The sequence below is a fragment of the Bos grunniens genome, chromosome 5, assembly GCF_055505025.1.
Source record: "Bos grunniens cultivar Pamir isolate PY7600 chromosome 5, Bosgru_T2T1.0, whole genome shotgun sequence".
In the NCBI taxonomy this organism is placed as follows: Eukaryota; Metazoa; Chordata; class Mammalia; order Artiodactyla; family Bovidae; genus Bos; species Bos grunniens.
This window is the reverse complement of record NC_141169.1, coordinates 67,007,067-67,018,879: the sequence shown is the minus strand read 5'-3', so window position 1 is coordinate 67,018,879 and position 11,813 is coordinate 67,007,067. Positions and strand designations below refer to the sequence as shown.

The 11,813-nt window shown below is 35.5% G+C and overlaps 2 protein-coding genes across 5 annotated transcripts in view; one reads left to right on the top strand and one right to left on the bottom strand.

Moving 5' to 3' along the window:
- The first annotated feature begins 474 nt into the window (after nt 1-474).
- PMCH (pro-melanin concentrating hormone) lies at nt 475-1,654 on the top strand. The gene is made up of 2 exons (XM_086401045.1): nt 475-1,135; nt 1,448-1,654. The coding sequence occupies exons 1-2, from the start codon at nt 887-889 to the stop codon at nt 1,652-1,654; spliced, it is 456 nt and encodes a 151-aa protein (XP_086257171.1). The 5' UTR covers nt 475-886.
- PARPBP (PARP1 binding protein) overlaps nt 1,137-11,813 on the bottom strand; it is a 68,362-nt gene continuing 57,685 nt past the window's right edge. For 3 of the 4 annotated variants that reach the window (XM_086401038.1, XM_086401039.1, XM_086401041.1), the window contains 2 exons: nt 3,175-3,310; nt 1,137-2,716 (listed from right to left, as the gene is read on the bottom strand). In XM_086401038.1, coding sequence (XP_086257164.1) covers nt 2,376-2,716; nt 3,175-3,310 — 477 coding nt within the window. In that variant the 3' untranslated portion in view covers nt 1,137-2,375. The remainder of the gene's footprint in view (nt 2,717-3,174; nt 3,311-11,813) is intronic. The other variant, XM_086401040.1, reaches the window with a different exon arrangement.

Genomic DNA, 11,813 nt, shown 5'->3' with positions numbered 1-11,813 from the left:
CTTTTCTCCACTGAATTTTCCTACTGAGCTATCCTCATTCTATTACTCTTTACATCTCTAATTAATATCTAACTGAAGCTATTGTATCCTGATCCTCGCCGACGCCGTCCCCACTTTGAACTCCCTGGATCAGCCAGGGATGGACCTCGGCATTTGTGGAAAAAAAAATCTTTTTGAAGATTATTTCAATTTAATCAGGATTGAAAGTATTTAAACTTTGACCCTTATAATCCTGAGTGAAGGGCTTAGGTGTCAATAGTGGTAATGAACCCACCTGCCAATGCAATAGTCACAGGTTCTATCCCTGTGTTGGGATGATCCCCTGGAGTAGGAAATGGCAACCCTTTCCAGTATCCTTGCCTGGAAAATTCCAGGACAGAGAAGGCTGGTGGGCTACAGTCCATGGGGTCGCAAAGAGTTGGGCATGACTGAGCATGAGCACATACACACACACATTCTGAGTAAAAGAAGTAACTTTAGTTTTAATATTGTACTTAATTGAAAATATACAGAAGGAAACAATATAAACAAACAAGAAAAGAATATGGAGAGTCTGATGTCCTGTGGTCTTCCTTAATAAGAACTCACTTTCAAGAGACTATAATCTCCTCAACACAAAGCTTTCTACCAAGGATCCTAATAGGATTCTGAGAAAATTCACACTTAAACAATATGCCACTAAAACCAAAACAAGGTATTACCAGCTCTACAAAAGGTTGGTTTCTATCTGATGAGTCATTTCTAAAATGATGAAAGTTTTTCAAGTGCTTTCTATTCAAGCTGGAAAATATATAAAGGCAAGAATCATTTACAAAGCAGGATGACTGAGAAATTTCACTTCATTTTATACATCCTTGTTTGACTCTATGCAAACATCAAACTAAGGATGGCAAAAATGAGTTTCTCTTCCTACATATTAATACTAACTTTTTCTTTGCTTTCTCAAGGCATTTCACTTTCAGCATCCAAGTCGATAAGAAATTTAGAAGATGACATGGTATTTAAAACGTTGAGGCTGGGGAAAGCCTTTCAGAAGGAAGATACCGCAGAAAAATCAATTGTTGTTCCTTCCCTGGAGCAATATAAAAATGATGAGAGCAGTTTCATGAATGATGAAGAAAACAAAAATTCAAAGGTAAGTGATAATGCGACTTGTCCTTTATTTCAATGGAAATACTTTTATAAGCAGAAGCATGTGAAAAAAAGTTACAGTATGCATTAGAACAATTAAACAAATTTCATACATACCAGGTTGTTCTTCCATTCTGGGAAATATCTCTTATTCAAAAAGTTTTTATTCCCCGAAATTCTTGTATCTAAAGTATTTCTTAAAGGGTAAAAACAGTGCAGGGCATATTTAAATTGATCAATAAGAATATTACACAATTGTATTATAGTTCCATTCCCAATAGAACAGTTAAAACACAAATCAACCTTTTCTTTACAGAATGCAGGTTCCAAACATAATTTCTTAAATCATGGCCTGCCACTGAATCTGGCTATAAAACCTTATCTTGCACTAAAAGGATCTGTAGCTTTTCCAGCTGAGAATGAAGTTCAAAATACTGAATCAACACAAGAAAAAAGAGAAATTGGGGATGAAGAAAACTCAGCTAAATTTCCTATAGGAAGGAGAGATTTTGACAGTGAGTAGTTTTTTTAAAATTGAATTCTTATACCTTAATATCATAAAATAGAACTTTGAATTTAACGGAATTTGGGTCCAATCATAACAAAATCAAACAAGACCATGGTTCAACTTGTACTTGATACTAAGTGACTCTTGCAAAAGATGTGAAATTAAAAAGTATTTAATTAGTTATTACAATTGTAATTTACTCAGATTTAGCTATACTAGATCCATTCTTTTATTTCTAATCAACTTTGTGTGATACTAGTCTTCTAAACAATTTTGTTTTTCCTTCAGTGCTTAGGTGTATGCTGGGAAGAGTCTATCGACCTTGTTGGCAAGTCTGATGCCTGTTGGTCCACATCATCATTTAAAAAGAAAGCAAAATCATTTAATTGCCTCTCGGGAAAAAAGCCCTTAATGTTGCTATGACTTGTATTATTTTAAATGTCTGTTTTAAAAGAAAGTGGTATTGTTATGCCTAAATGATTGCTTTACTTGTGCATTAAACTTTATGAATTTTATGCATAATTATGACTTACTAGTATTTTTTAAAACAATGCTTAACATGCTAACCATACGTACACTGCAGACCAAAATAATAAAGCACTATAACTTACACCTTCATTGCTTAAAAATTAAGTAGAAGAATTTGGTAAATGGTTTTATATATATATATATATATATATATATATATATACATACACACACACACACACAAACCTAAAGAACATAAAAGATAATTTCATAGTCTAAAAAACTGAGTCAACTTCGTCTGGCCAGTAATCAATTTGTCCTTGGTGGTACATCTATTGCTTTTTGCAACTCTGAGTAGTTTGCCATCCAATTTATTCTGCAAATCTTTTGATGTCTTAGGTATCTTAACAATTTTGTGTTGAAGTGGTTCATTTCCATTATCACAGAGAATATTTTCATCATCCAAATCCACCTGTTTCCTTTTTGAGCTTGTATTTCCTGTCAGACTACTTGATTTTCTTGCTACTTTTTCTTTTTCACTTCTGCCCAGATGAACATTTCCAGAACTTGTTCCAATTGTTGGTCTTCCAACAGAAGAATTTACACCTTCTGTTATGCAAGATGAAAAGAGGAAAGAAATTACATAATATTTAAAATTATTACACATGAGATTTTATAAACTTTTAAAGTAAAGAATATTTTAAAATTTATGATTTACAATCAAATATAAATTACATTACTAACAGATACAGCAATATTACTATCACATTTCTTTTCATTTTACCGTTTCACTTTTCATCCCTACAAACAATAAATTTGCTTTGTCTGAATGCACAACACAATCCTTAAATGCTACTACAAGTTATTTCTTAAATACATTTAACTAAATCAATCTAAGTCCTAATTCTATATACCAATTTGTACTTAGATATAAGTTTTAAAATAAACTCAAGTCTTTAAAAATATAAACTTTTACATTACAAAAAAAAAATCTAGTTTTACTTAAGTTAAAACCATCAGTACACTAGAATTAAATTGTTATTAAATTGTTCAATTAGGTCAGTTACCAGAAAGGTCATTTTCCATGTGAAGAACACACAAAGGCTTTGATGCTGAATTAACATTATTCCATTTATCCTTGCTTATCATGCAGTCATCTTTATAAGTACAGGCAAACTGAGATCTAATTGAGGTTTGCTTCGTCTAGTAACAAGAAAGAAGAAGAAAATATGCAATTTGCCCTTTATTTTTACTTACTTTTTCATCTATATAGAAATATACTCTGTAGTAATTGAGGTACCATAAAAATTTCCCTTAAAAATTTCATTATCTATTGGGAACTTTTAATCCTTAATATTCCATAGTTTGCAAACTCATTCACTGCTACAATTAGCTTTTTTTCCCCCAGTAATATCAGTTTTGTATATGTTTTTGATAATTTTTGTAAAAGCTTACCAAATCAATTATAAACTCTACAAAGGCCTTTGTTACACATTCCTATGTCCGAGTTGCCTTAGAAAGTGGATTTTACTGTAAGTTTAATAATGACATACATGATATACATAATCCTAGAAAAATAGAAGCTTTTAATCTTAACAAATTACACAGTAAACTCTTTTAGGGAAAAAAAAGAAATTAGAGAAACTAAGGAAGGGAGAGACACTAGGATGAAATAGAGAAATAGGAGAAGGTAAAAGAAGCAAAAATAGGCAACTAACAAAGAAACAAGATAAAACAGTGCTGAATGAAAGGCTTTATTTCTTAATTAAAAACTTGAATATTTAGAAAATTAAGAAATAAGATGGGCTTCTCTGGTGGCTCAGTAGTAAAGAATCTGCCTGCAATGCAGGAGACGTGGAATCGATCCCTGGGTTGGGAAGATCCCATGGAGAAGAAAATGGCTGCCCACTCCAGTATTCTTTCCTGGGAAATGCCATGGACAAAGAAACCTGCAGGCTACCGTCCACAGGATTGCAAGAGTCAGACAGGACTTAGTGACTAAACAACAACAAACAAGAAGATCTGACCAAGTGATTTAATAGCTGAGTATTCAAAGTATACTCCTGTAATTATCTTAAAACATGAGAAACAGGAGAAAATTAGAAGGCTAAATTTAATTCTTAAGCACTGAAAAGGATGTCAAGAAAATACTTTTGGAAATGCATTCTGTAAACATAAAACCAGTGGCTGTTTTAAGAAGAGGAATTAATTTCAAAACAAAGTAATCTACACAGATAATGCAAATTTCAACAATTGCAGCTGCTGTATAATGCCATTTAGTTATTATAATAGTGAGATTTCTCCAAATAATTAGAAATCATCTCAAATCCTTTTCAGAAATAGACAAGTTTAAATTTCAAATACATGATTAAATAAAGAGGACTTCAACAATTCAAAAATTAATACTTCAAAGTATAACTAAATCATGCTGAACAAAGCTCACAGAGCATATATTGATACATTTCACGAAGTCTAAAACAGCAAGATTTTATATTATATATTCAGTAATTATATATTGTGTTTTATATTCAGAGAGATAACTGCATTAACCCCCTCTGATGTTTGCAGAGATAATGGCAATGAAACCCACTGACTATAATTTAGAAGAAATGAGAATAGTCCCCAGTCCAGCTGCTTCATAAAAGCAAGTTTTCTCAGGATGACAAATTTTATATCTTTTTGAGTAATGGTATTTATGAGAGCCTCTAGCTCCCAGAACACTAAAAATTATGTTTAATTTGCTTGAAGATTCAGACAATTAGAATTTATCTTCCATTTAAGCACAAAAATACACAACATTGAAAAAATGTGAAAATGTAAAAGATCAAAAACTATGTTTTTAAAAAGTGAAATACAGTAGGCTTTGACAATGGATGGAGCTATAGCGCAAGATCTTCATGAATCCACAAGAATGCAACTACTCTCAAATAGGTTCTACCATGAGATGCCCTAAAATACAACTGAAGGCTTTAACTAGGGATTTAACTTTAATCCCTTTCTGGATAGTATTAATTTCATAAGTAGAGAATTAAAACAATTAATAAAACTATTAAAATAAATAGTTAATAAAATAAAATTTATATTACATATCATTACTGTAGCAAATTATCCAAAAACTTTTACTTCCATCTACAAAACCAATACTGTTAATATATTTTTATACAATGTTTCTTTCATTTCACCAAGGTAACTGCCTATATAGAAAATTATAAATTTATTGCTTGCAAAGAGTTATAAAGAGTATGGTAAGACCATGAAAGCAAACAGATGCTAAGTGACTGGCAAGGAGCACTCCCATAATATCCAAATAGTGATGGCACCTACAGGTGGCTTGAGGGACTTCAACCTCCCACCGAAAAACCTTCATCAGTACCACTTATGTATGCGTGCTTAGTCACTCAGAAGTGTCAGATTCTTTGCGACTCCATGGACTGTAGCCCTCCAGGGTCCTCCGTTTATGAGATTCTCCAGGCAAGAATACTGGAGTGGGTAGCCATTCCCTTCTCCAGGAGATCTTCCTGACCCAGAGATCAAATCCAGGTATCCTGCAGGCAGGCATGATCTGCAGGCAGATTCTTTACCGTCTGACCAGGGAAGCCCTAGTATCACTCATAAAACACTCTACATAAAAAGACAATAATTATATTATTGAACACAGACAACTGACATTGTCTCTTATACTTCATATGAATCTTACACTTCATATGAATAAAAATTTCTTTAGAAAGTTATTTTTACTAATTTTAAACTTACATCTGAGTAAAAACCTCTTTTTGCTATATAAATACAGTTGTAAAATAAGTTCAATAGCCCTCTTGACAACTAGATTTCTTCTCGTCAGGCCTCCAATAGAAATTCTCTAGTCCTTAGCCAGAGTAGGCCAGTTTCAGAAAACTAGAGTTATAAGGCAATGGATTCTTAAAACACTGATAACAAGTTGATATGAGAAAGGAAATTAGTTAGTCACTATATTTACCACGAAAAACATTATTTATAAACATAACAAAATACAAGAGAGAACCATAATGGTGCTATGGTAATACTGCAATATTTATATCCAAAACTGAAAGTAGTTATATTGAGGATATTTTTTTTTTTTTTTTTTTTTGGTAAGAGATTCTATGTGAGTTTTTTCTCTGCCCTGTACAAATATCTTTTTAAATCAATTATCACTTATTAAGTTCCAACTATGTAACAGGCACACAGAATACTAGACTACTAGGATGGCTTCTATAATCACAAAGACACTCTACTTATAAAATTTGCTGTTGACACACAGCTGGAAGAAATAATAAATTGGATAACAGAATCAAGACTGAAAAGATCTCAGAAGGCTAGAACAATAAGTAGAAAATAGCAAAATGAAAATGAATGAGGATAAACAAAGTCCTATATTTAAGTTCAAAATACCAATTACAGATGTACAGGATGAGAATCTGACTTAAAAACATATGAAAAAGACCCACAGATTTTAATTGATCATGAACTTCACTGAAGCCAACACTGTGATATTGAACTAAGAAATGCACATAAAAAGACAAGATGATATGATGCAAAAGGCATCAGATTTGCCGTCAAAAGACCTGGCTTCTTATACTGGCCCTATCACTTACTAACTAGATGATCTTGGGTAAACCTAAAAATCTCTCACTTATCCACACATAAATGGGAATATTTGCCTCACAGAGTTGTCGAGATTAAGCGAAGTGAAAAATATGAAAGAGTTATATATAACTCTATATATAGAGAGTTATATATAACTCTAAAGATATATGTAGATACTATATAGTTACTAATGTAGTAACACATAAAGTTACCATAGAGTAGTATAGAGTAGGAAATTTCCTATAGAGTAGGAAATCTGTTGAATTAGGTTTCTCAGGACCCAGTCAACTCTAAAATGATTCTAGGAATGTAGTTCAAAAAATGAATTTACAGTCAGCTTCTTCATTTTAGTTATTAATACAATACAAGCTACACTGACTTGTATTTATAACTTAAAAGAGATTGCTTTTCCTTTGTTCATAAAAGTTGAATTTTTCTGCACCAGATTAGTGGCTACATAGAACTCAGATTACTTCCTGTTGCAAATTTTCCAAATCTCTCTGTGTATTTGATTTGGAATCACAAATAAGCAAAACAATTCCCTTCTGAAAGTGCTTTTGAAGTACTAAACAACTAAGAATAATGTTCAGATTCATACATGGCTGTTAAAATCATTTTATGTTCAAGTCACATGAGAGAAAAGGATTCAAAGTTTTCCTTTGTAGAGTGATTTCCCCTCTTTGGAAAGATTTCTATCCACAGTAAAATTGCAATGAACTTCAAACCTGCCAAGAATTGGAAAAGTCCTTTTGCCACAACTTTTTTTAAAACTGAAATTATTAGTAGGTTCCCAGTTTAAGGAAAATAGTACTTCACAAAGGAAAGCCTGACTCCAGTTAAATTAAGACAAATGAGTCAAAATATTGAAAAGTCATAGAAACTTCCAGTTAGCTGTATTAATAAGAGAATGAAATTTCTAAGCCCCCATTATACAGATATATTTCATTAATAAGTTTGGAAATTACTCAACATACTTATTTGACATATAACTACTCAAAATTTATCATTTCACTCTTACAATACCACATTTTCAAAAGAAAAGAGATCTGCTATGATTTTTTTAAAATAATTTTCTTTATTTATTTTTGATTGTGCTGGGTCTTTGTTGCTGCAGGCTTGTCTCTAGTTGTGGTGAGTGGGGCTACTCTCTAGTAGCAATGAGAGGGCTTCTCATGGCAGTGGCTTTTCTTGGTGAGGAGGACAGGCTATATAGGGCTCCTGGGCTCTAGTGCACAGGCTTAAATGTTGTAGCACATGGACTTAGTTGCTCCATGGCATGTGGGATTCTCCCAGGTAAGGGATCACACCTGTGTCTCCTGCACTGGCAGGCAGATGCTTTACCACTGAGCTACCAGGAAAGCCTGAGATGTGCTATCCTTAGTGAAATATGAACTTGTGAGTATATCAAATGATCCATTTCTTCATCAATAAAATTCCACTTAACTTTGCTAAATAATGGAAAGATAATATTATGACCTAGGTAATAGCATGATATTTTTATGACTCCTTATTATAATTACTATGCCTTCATTTACTCTTTAGAAACAGCACAAACTTTGAAGCTGTTACTGTTCAGTCACCAAGTCCTATCTGACTCTTTGCAACCCCATGGACCGCAGCACACCAGGCTTCCCTGTCCCTCACCATCTCCAGGAGTTTGCCCAAGTTCACGTCTATTGAACTGGTGATGCCTTCCAACCATCTCATCCTTTATTGCTCTCTTCTCCTTCTGCCTTCAATCTTTCCCAGCATCAGGGTCTTTTCCAATGAGTCGGCTCTTGGCATCACGTGGCCAAAGTATTGGAGCTTCAGCAACAGTCCTTCCACTGAGTCTTCAAGGTTGATTTCCTTTAAGATTGACTGGTTTGATTTCCTTGCTGTCCAAAGGACTCTCAAGTCTTTTCCAGCACCACAGTTCAAAAGCATCAATTCTTCAGCACTCTTCCTTCTTTATGGTCCAATTCTCACATCCATACGTGACTACTAGAAGTTTTACATCTAAATACAATCCTTACTCTGATACTTACTAGGTATATGGACTGTAAAATAATGCCTTTTAGACTTCAGCAAGGATTAATTGGAATGAGGTATATAAAATGTCTAGTATAACACTTAGAAGGTACGCAATAAATCCCATCCTCATTCCTTCAGTCAAAATGCGTTCAAATTTTAGTTCAAACAAATATAAACATCCCATATCCATTCTAATGAAAAATACTGTTCAGTCACCTTCTTAAAGAGACTTGTACTGATCATTCTCTTTAGAACCAAAACACAAAGGAACATACTCTCCTTATAACCCTTCCCAGCTTTATTTCCCTCCATAGCACTGATAACCATCTAATACATTGATACAATATAATTATCTTATTTATTTTCTGCCTCTCCCAACTAAAAGGTAAGCTCCATGAACAAAACCTTAGTTTGCCAACCGATGGTGTGCTCTGGTCCTCTTATGATGCTCTTCATCCCACAGGGTGAGGAGTTAAGAGACTATGACCTCACTTTATAGATCCTGTTCCAAGTATCTAAGGGCCCCAGAATTCCTTGCTCAAACTGCCAAGGGGCTGGGCCAGTATTGGCCTCTTCCTCTAGGAAGGGCTTACTGCTTATGACAAGGGTGTTGGGGAAACATGTGTATGTTTCTGGGTGGAGGGTCTCTAAGAGCAGGGAACAGAACCAGGATTAAAGGAATTGTAGGGGCAGATCAGAACCCACTCCAGTGTTCTTGCCTGGAGAATCCCAGGGACAGGGAAGCCTGGTGGGCTACCATCTATGGGGTTGCACAGAGTCAGACACGACTGAAGCGACTTAGCAGCAGCAGCAGCAACAGGGGCAGACCAGAGATTTCCATTTATATTCTTGCACCCCAGTCCCATAAATACTGGGGGAAGACTTGTCCATCAGAGCAGGGCAGGGAGCGTCTGTTTTGTTTGCAGATGTATTTCCAATTCTTAGGACAGAGCCTGGTACTCAGTAGGCATTTAATACATGTTTGTTGAATGAATTAAGTAAAATTATAACAGACGCTAACAGGTGTATGCATCTGCTGCATCATGGAAAAAACCAAGAGAGTTCCAGAAAAACATCTATTTCTGCTTTATTGACTATGCCAAAGCCTTTGACTGTGTGGATCTCAATAAACTGTGGAAAATTCTGAAAGAGATGGGAATACCAGACTACCTGACCTGCCTCTTGAGAAACCTATATGGAGGAAGCAACAGTTAGAACTGGACATGGAACAACAGACTGGTTCCAAACAGGAAAAGGAGTACATCAAGGATGTATATTGTCACCCTGCTTATTTAACTTATATGCAGAGTACATCATGAGAAACGCTAGACTGGAAGAAACACAAGCTGGAATCAAGATTGCCGGGAGAAATATCAATAACCTCAGATATGCAGAGGACACCACCCTTATGGCAGAAAGTGAAGAGGAACTAAAAAGCCTCTTGATGAAAGTGAAAGTGGAGAGTGAAAAAGTTGGCTTAAAGCTCAACATACAAAACATGGGCCAAAGAACTAAATAGACATTTCTCCAAAGAAGACATACAGATGGCTAACAAACACATGAAAAGATGCTCAACATCACTCATTATCAGAGAAATGCAGATCAAAACCACTATGAGGTACCATTTCACACCAGTCAGAATGGCTGCGATCCAAAAGTCTACAAGCAATAAATGCTGGAGAGGGTGTGGAGAAAAGGGAACCCTCTTACACTGTTGGTGGGAATGCAAACTAGTACAGCCACTATGGAGAACAGTGTGGAGATTCCTTAAAAAACTGGAACTAGAACTGCCTTATGATCCAGCAATCCCACTGCTGGGCATATACACTGAGAAAACCAGAATTGAAAGAGACACGTGTACCCCAGTGTTCATCGCAGCACTGTTTCTAATAGCCAGGACATGGAAGCAACCTAGATGTCCATCAGCAGATGAATGGATAAGCTGTGGTACATATACACAAAGGAGTATTACTCAGCCATTAAAAAGAATACATTTGAATCAGTTCTAATGAGGTGGATGAAACTGGAGCCTATTATACAGAGTGAAGTAAGCCAGAAAGAAAAACACCAATACAGTATACTAACGCATATATATGGAATTTAGAAAGATGCTAACAATAACCCTGTGTACGAGACAGCAAAAGAGACAGTGATGTATAGAACAGTCTTATGGACTCTGTTGCAGAGGGAGAGGGTGGGAAGATTTGGGAGAATGGCATTGAAACATGTATAAGATCATGTATGAAACGAGTTGCCAGTCCAGGTTCGACACATGATACTAGATGCTTGGGGCTAGTGCACTGGGATGACCCAGAGGGATGGTATGGGGAGGCAGGAGGGAGGAGGGTTCAGGATGGGGAACACATGTATACCTGTGGCGGATTCATTTTGATATTTGGCAAAACTAATACAATCTGTAAAGTTTAAAAATAAAATAAAAATTTTTTTAAAAATCAAAAAAAAAAAAAGCTCAACATTCAGAAAATGAAGATCATGGCATCTGGTCCCATTACTTCATGGGAAATAGATGGGGAAACAGTGGAAACAGTGTCAGACTTTATTTTTTTGGGCTCCAAAATCACTGCAGATGGTGACTGCAGCCACGAAATTAAAAGACGCTTACTCTTTGGAAGGAAAGTTATGACCAACCTAGATAGCATATTCAAAAGCAGAGACATTACTTTGCCAACGAAGGTCCGTCTAGTCAAGGCTATGGTTTTTCCTGTGGTCATGTATGGATGTGAGAGTTGGACTGTGAAGAAGGCTGAGCGCTGAAGAATTGATGTTTTTGAACTGTGGTGTTGGAAAAGACTCTTGAGAGTCCCTTGGATTGCAAGGAGATCCAACCAGTCCATTCTGAAGGAGATCAGCCCTGGGATTTCTTTGGAAGGAATGATGCTGAAGCTGAAACTCCAGTACTTTGGCCACCTCATGCGAAGAGTTGACTCATTGGAAAAGACTCTGATGCTGGGAGGGATTAGGGGCAGGAGGAGAAGAGGATGACAGAGGATGAGATGGCTGGATGGCATCACTGACTCGATGGATGTGAGTTTGAGTGAACTCCGGGAGTTGGTGATGGACAGGGAGG

Coding starts and splice junctions, on each gene's coding strand:
- PMCH (XM_086401045.1), top strand. CDS start 887: ATGGCAAAAATGAGTTTCTCTTCCTACATATTAATACTAACTTTTTCT. Junction 1,136..1,447: donor AAGAAAACAAAAATTCAAAG/GTAAGTGATAAT, acceptor TTTTCTTTACAG/AATGCAGGTTCCAAACATAA.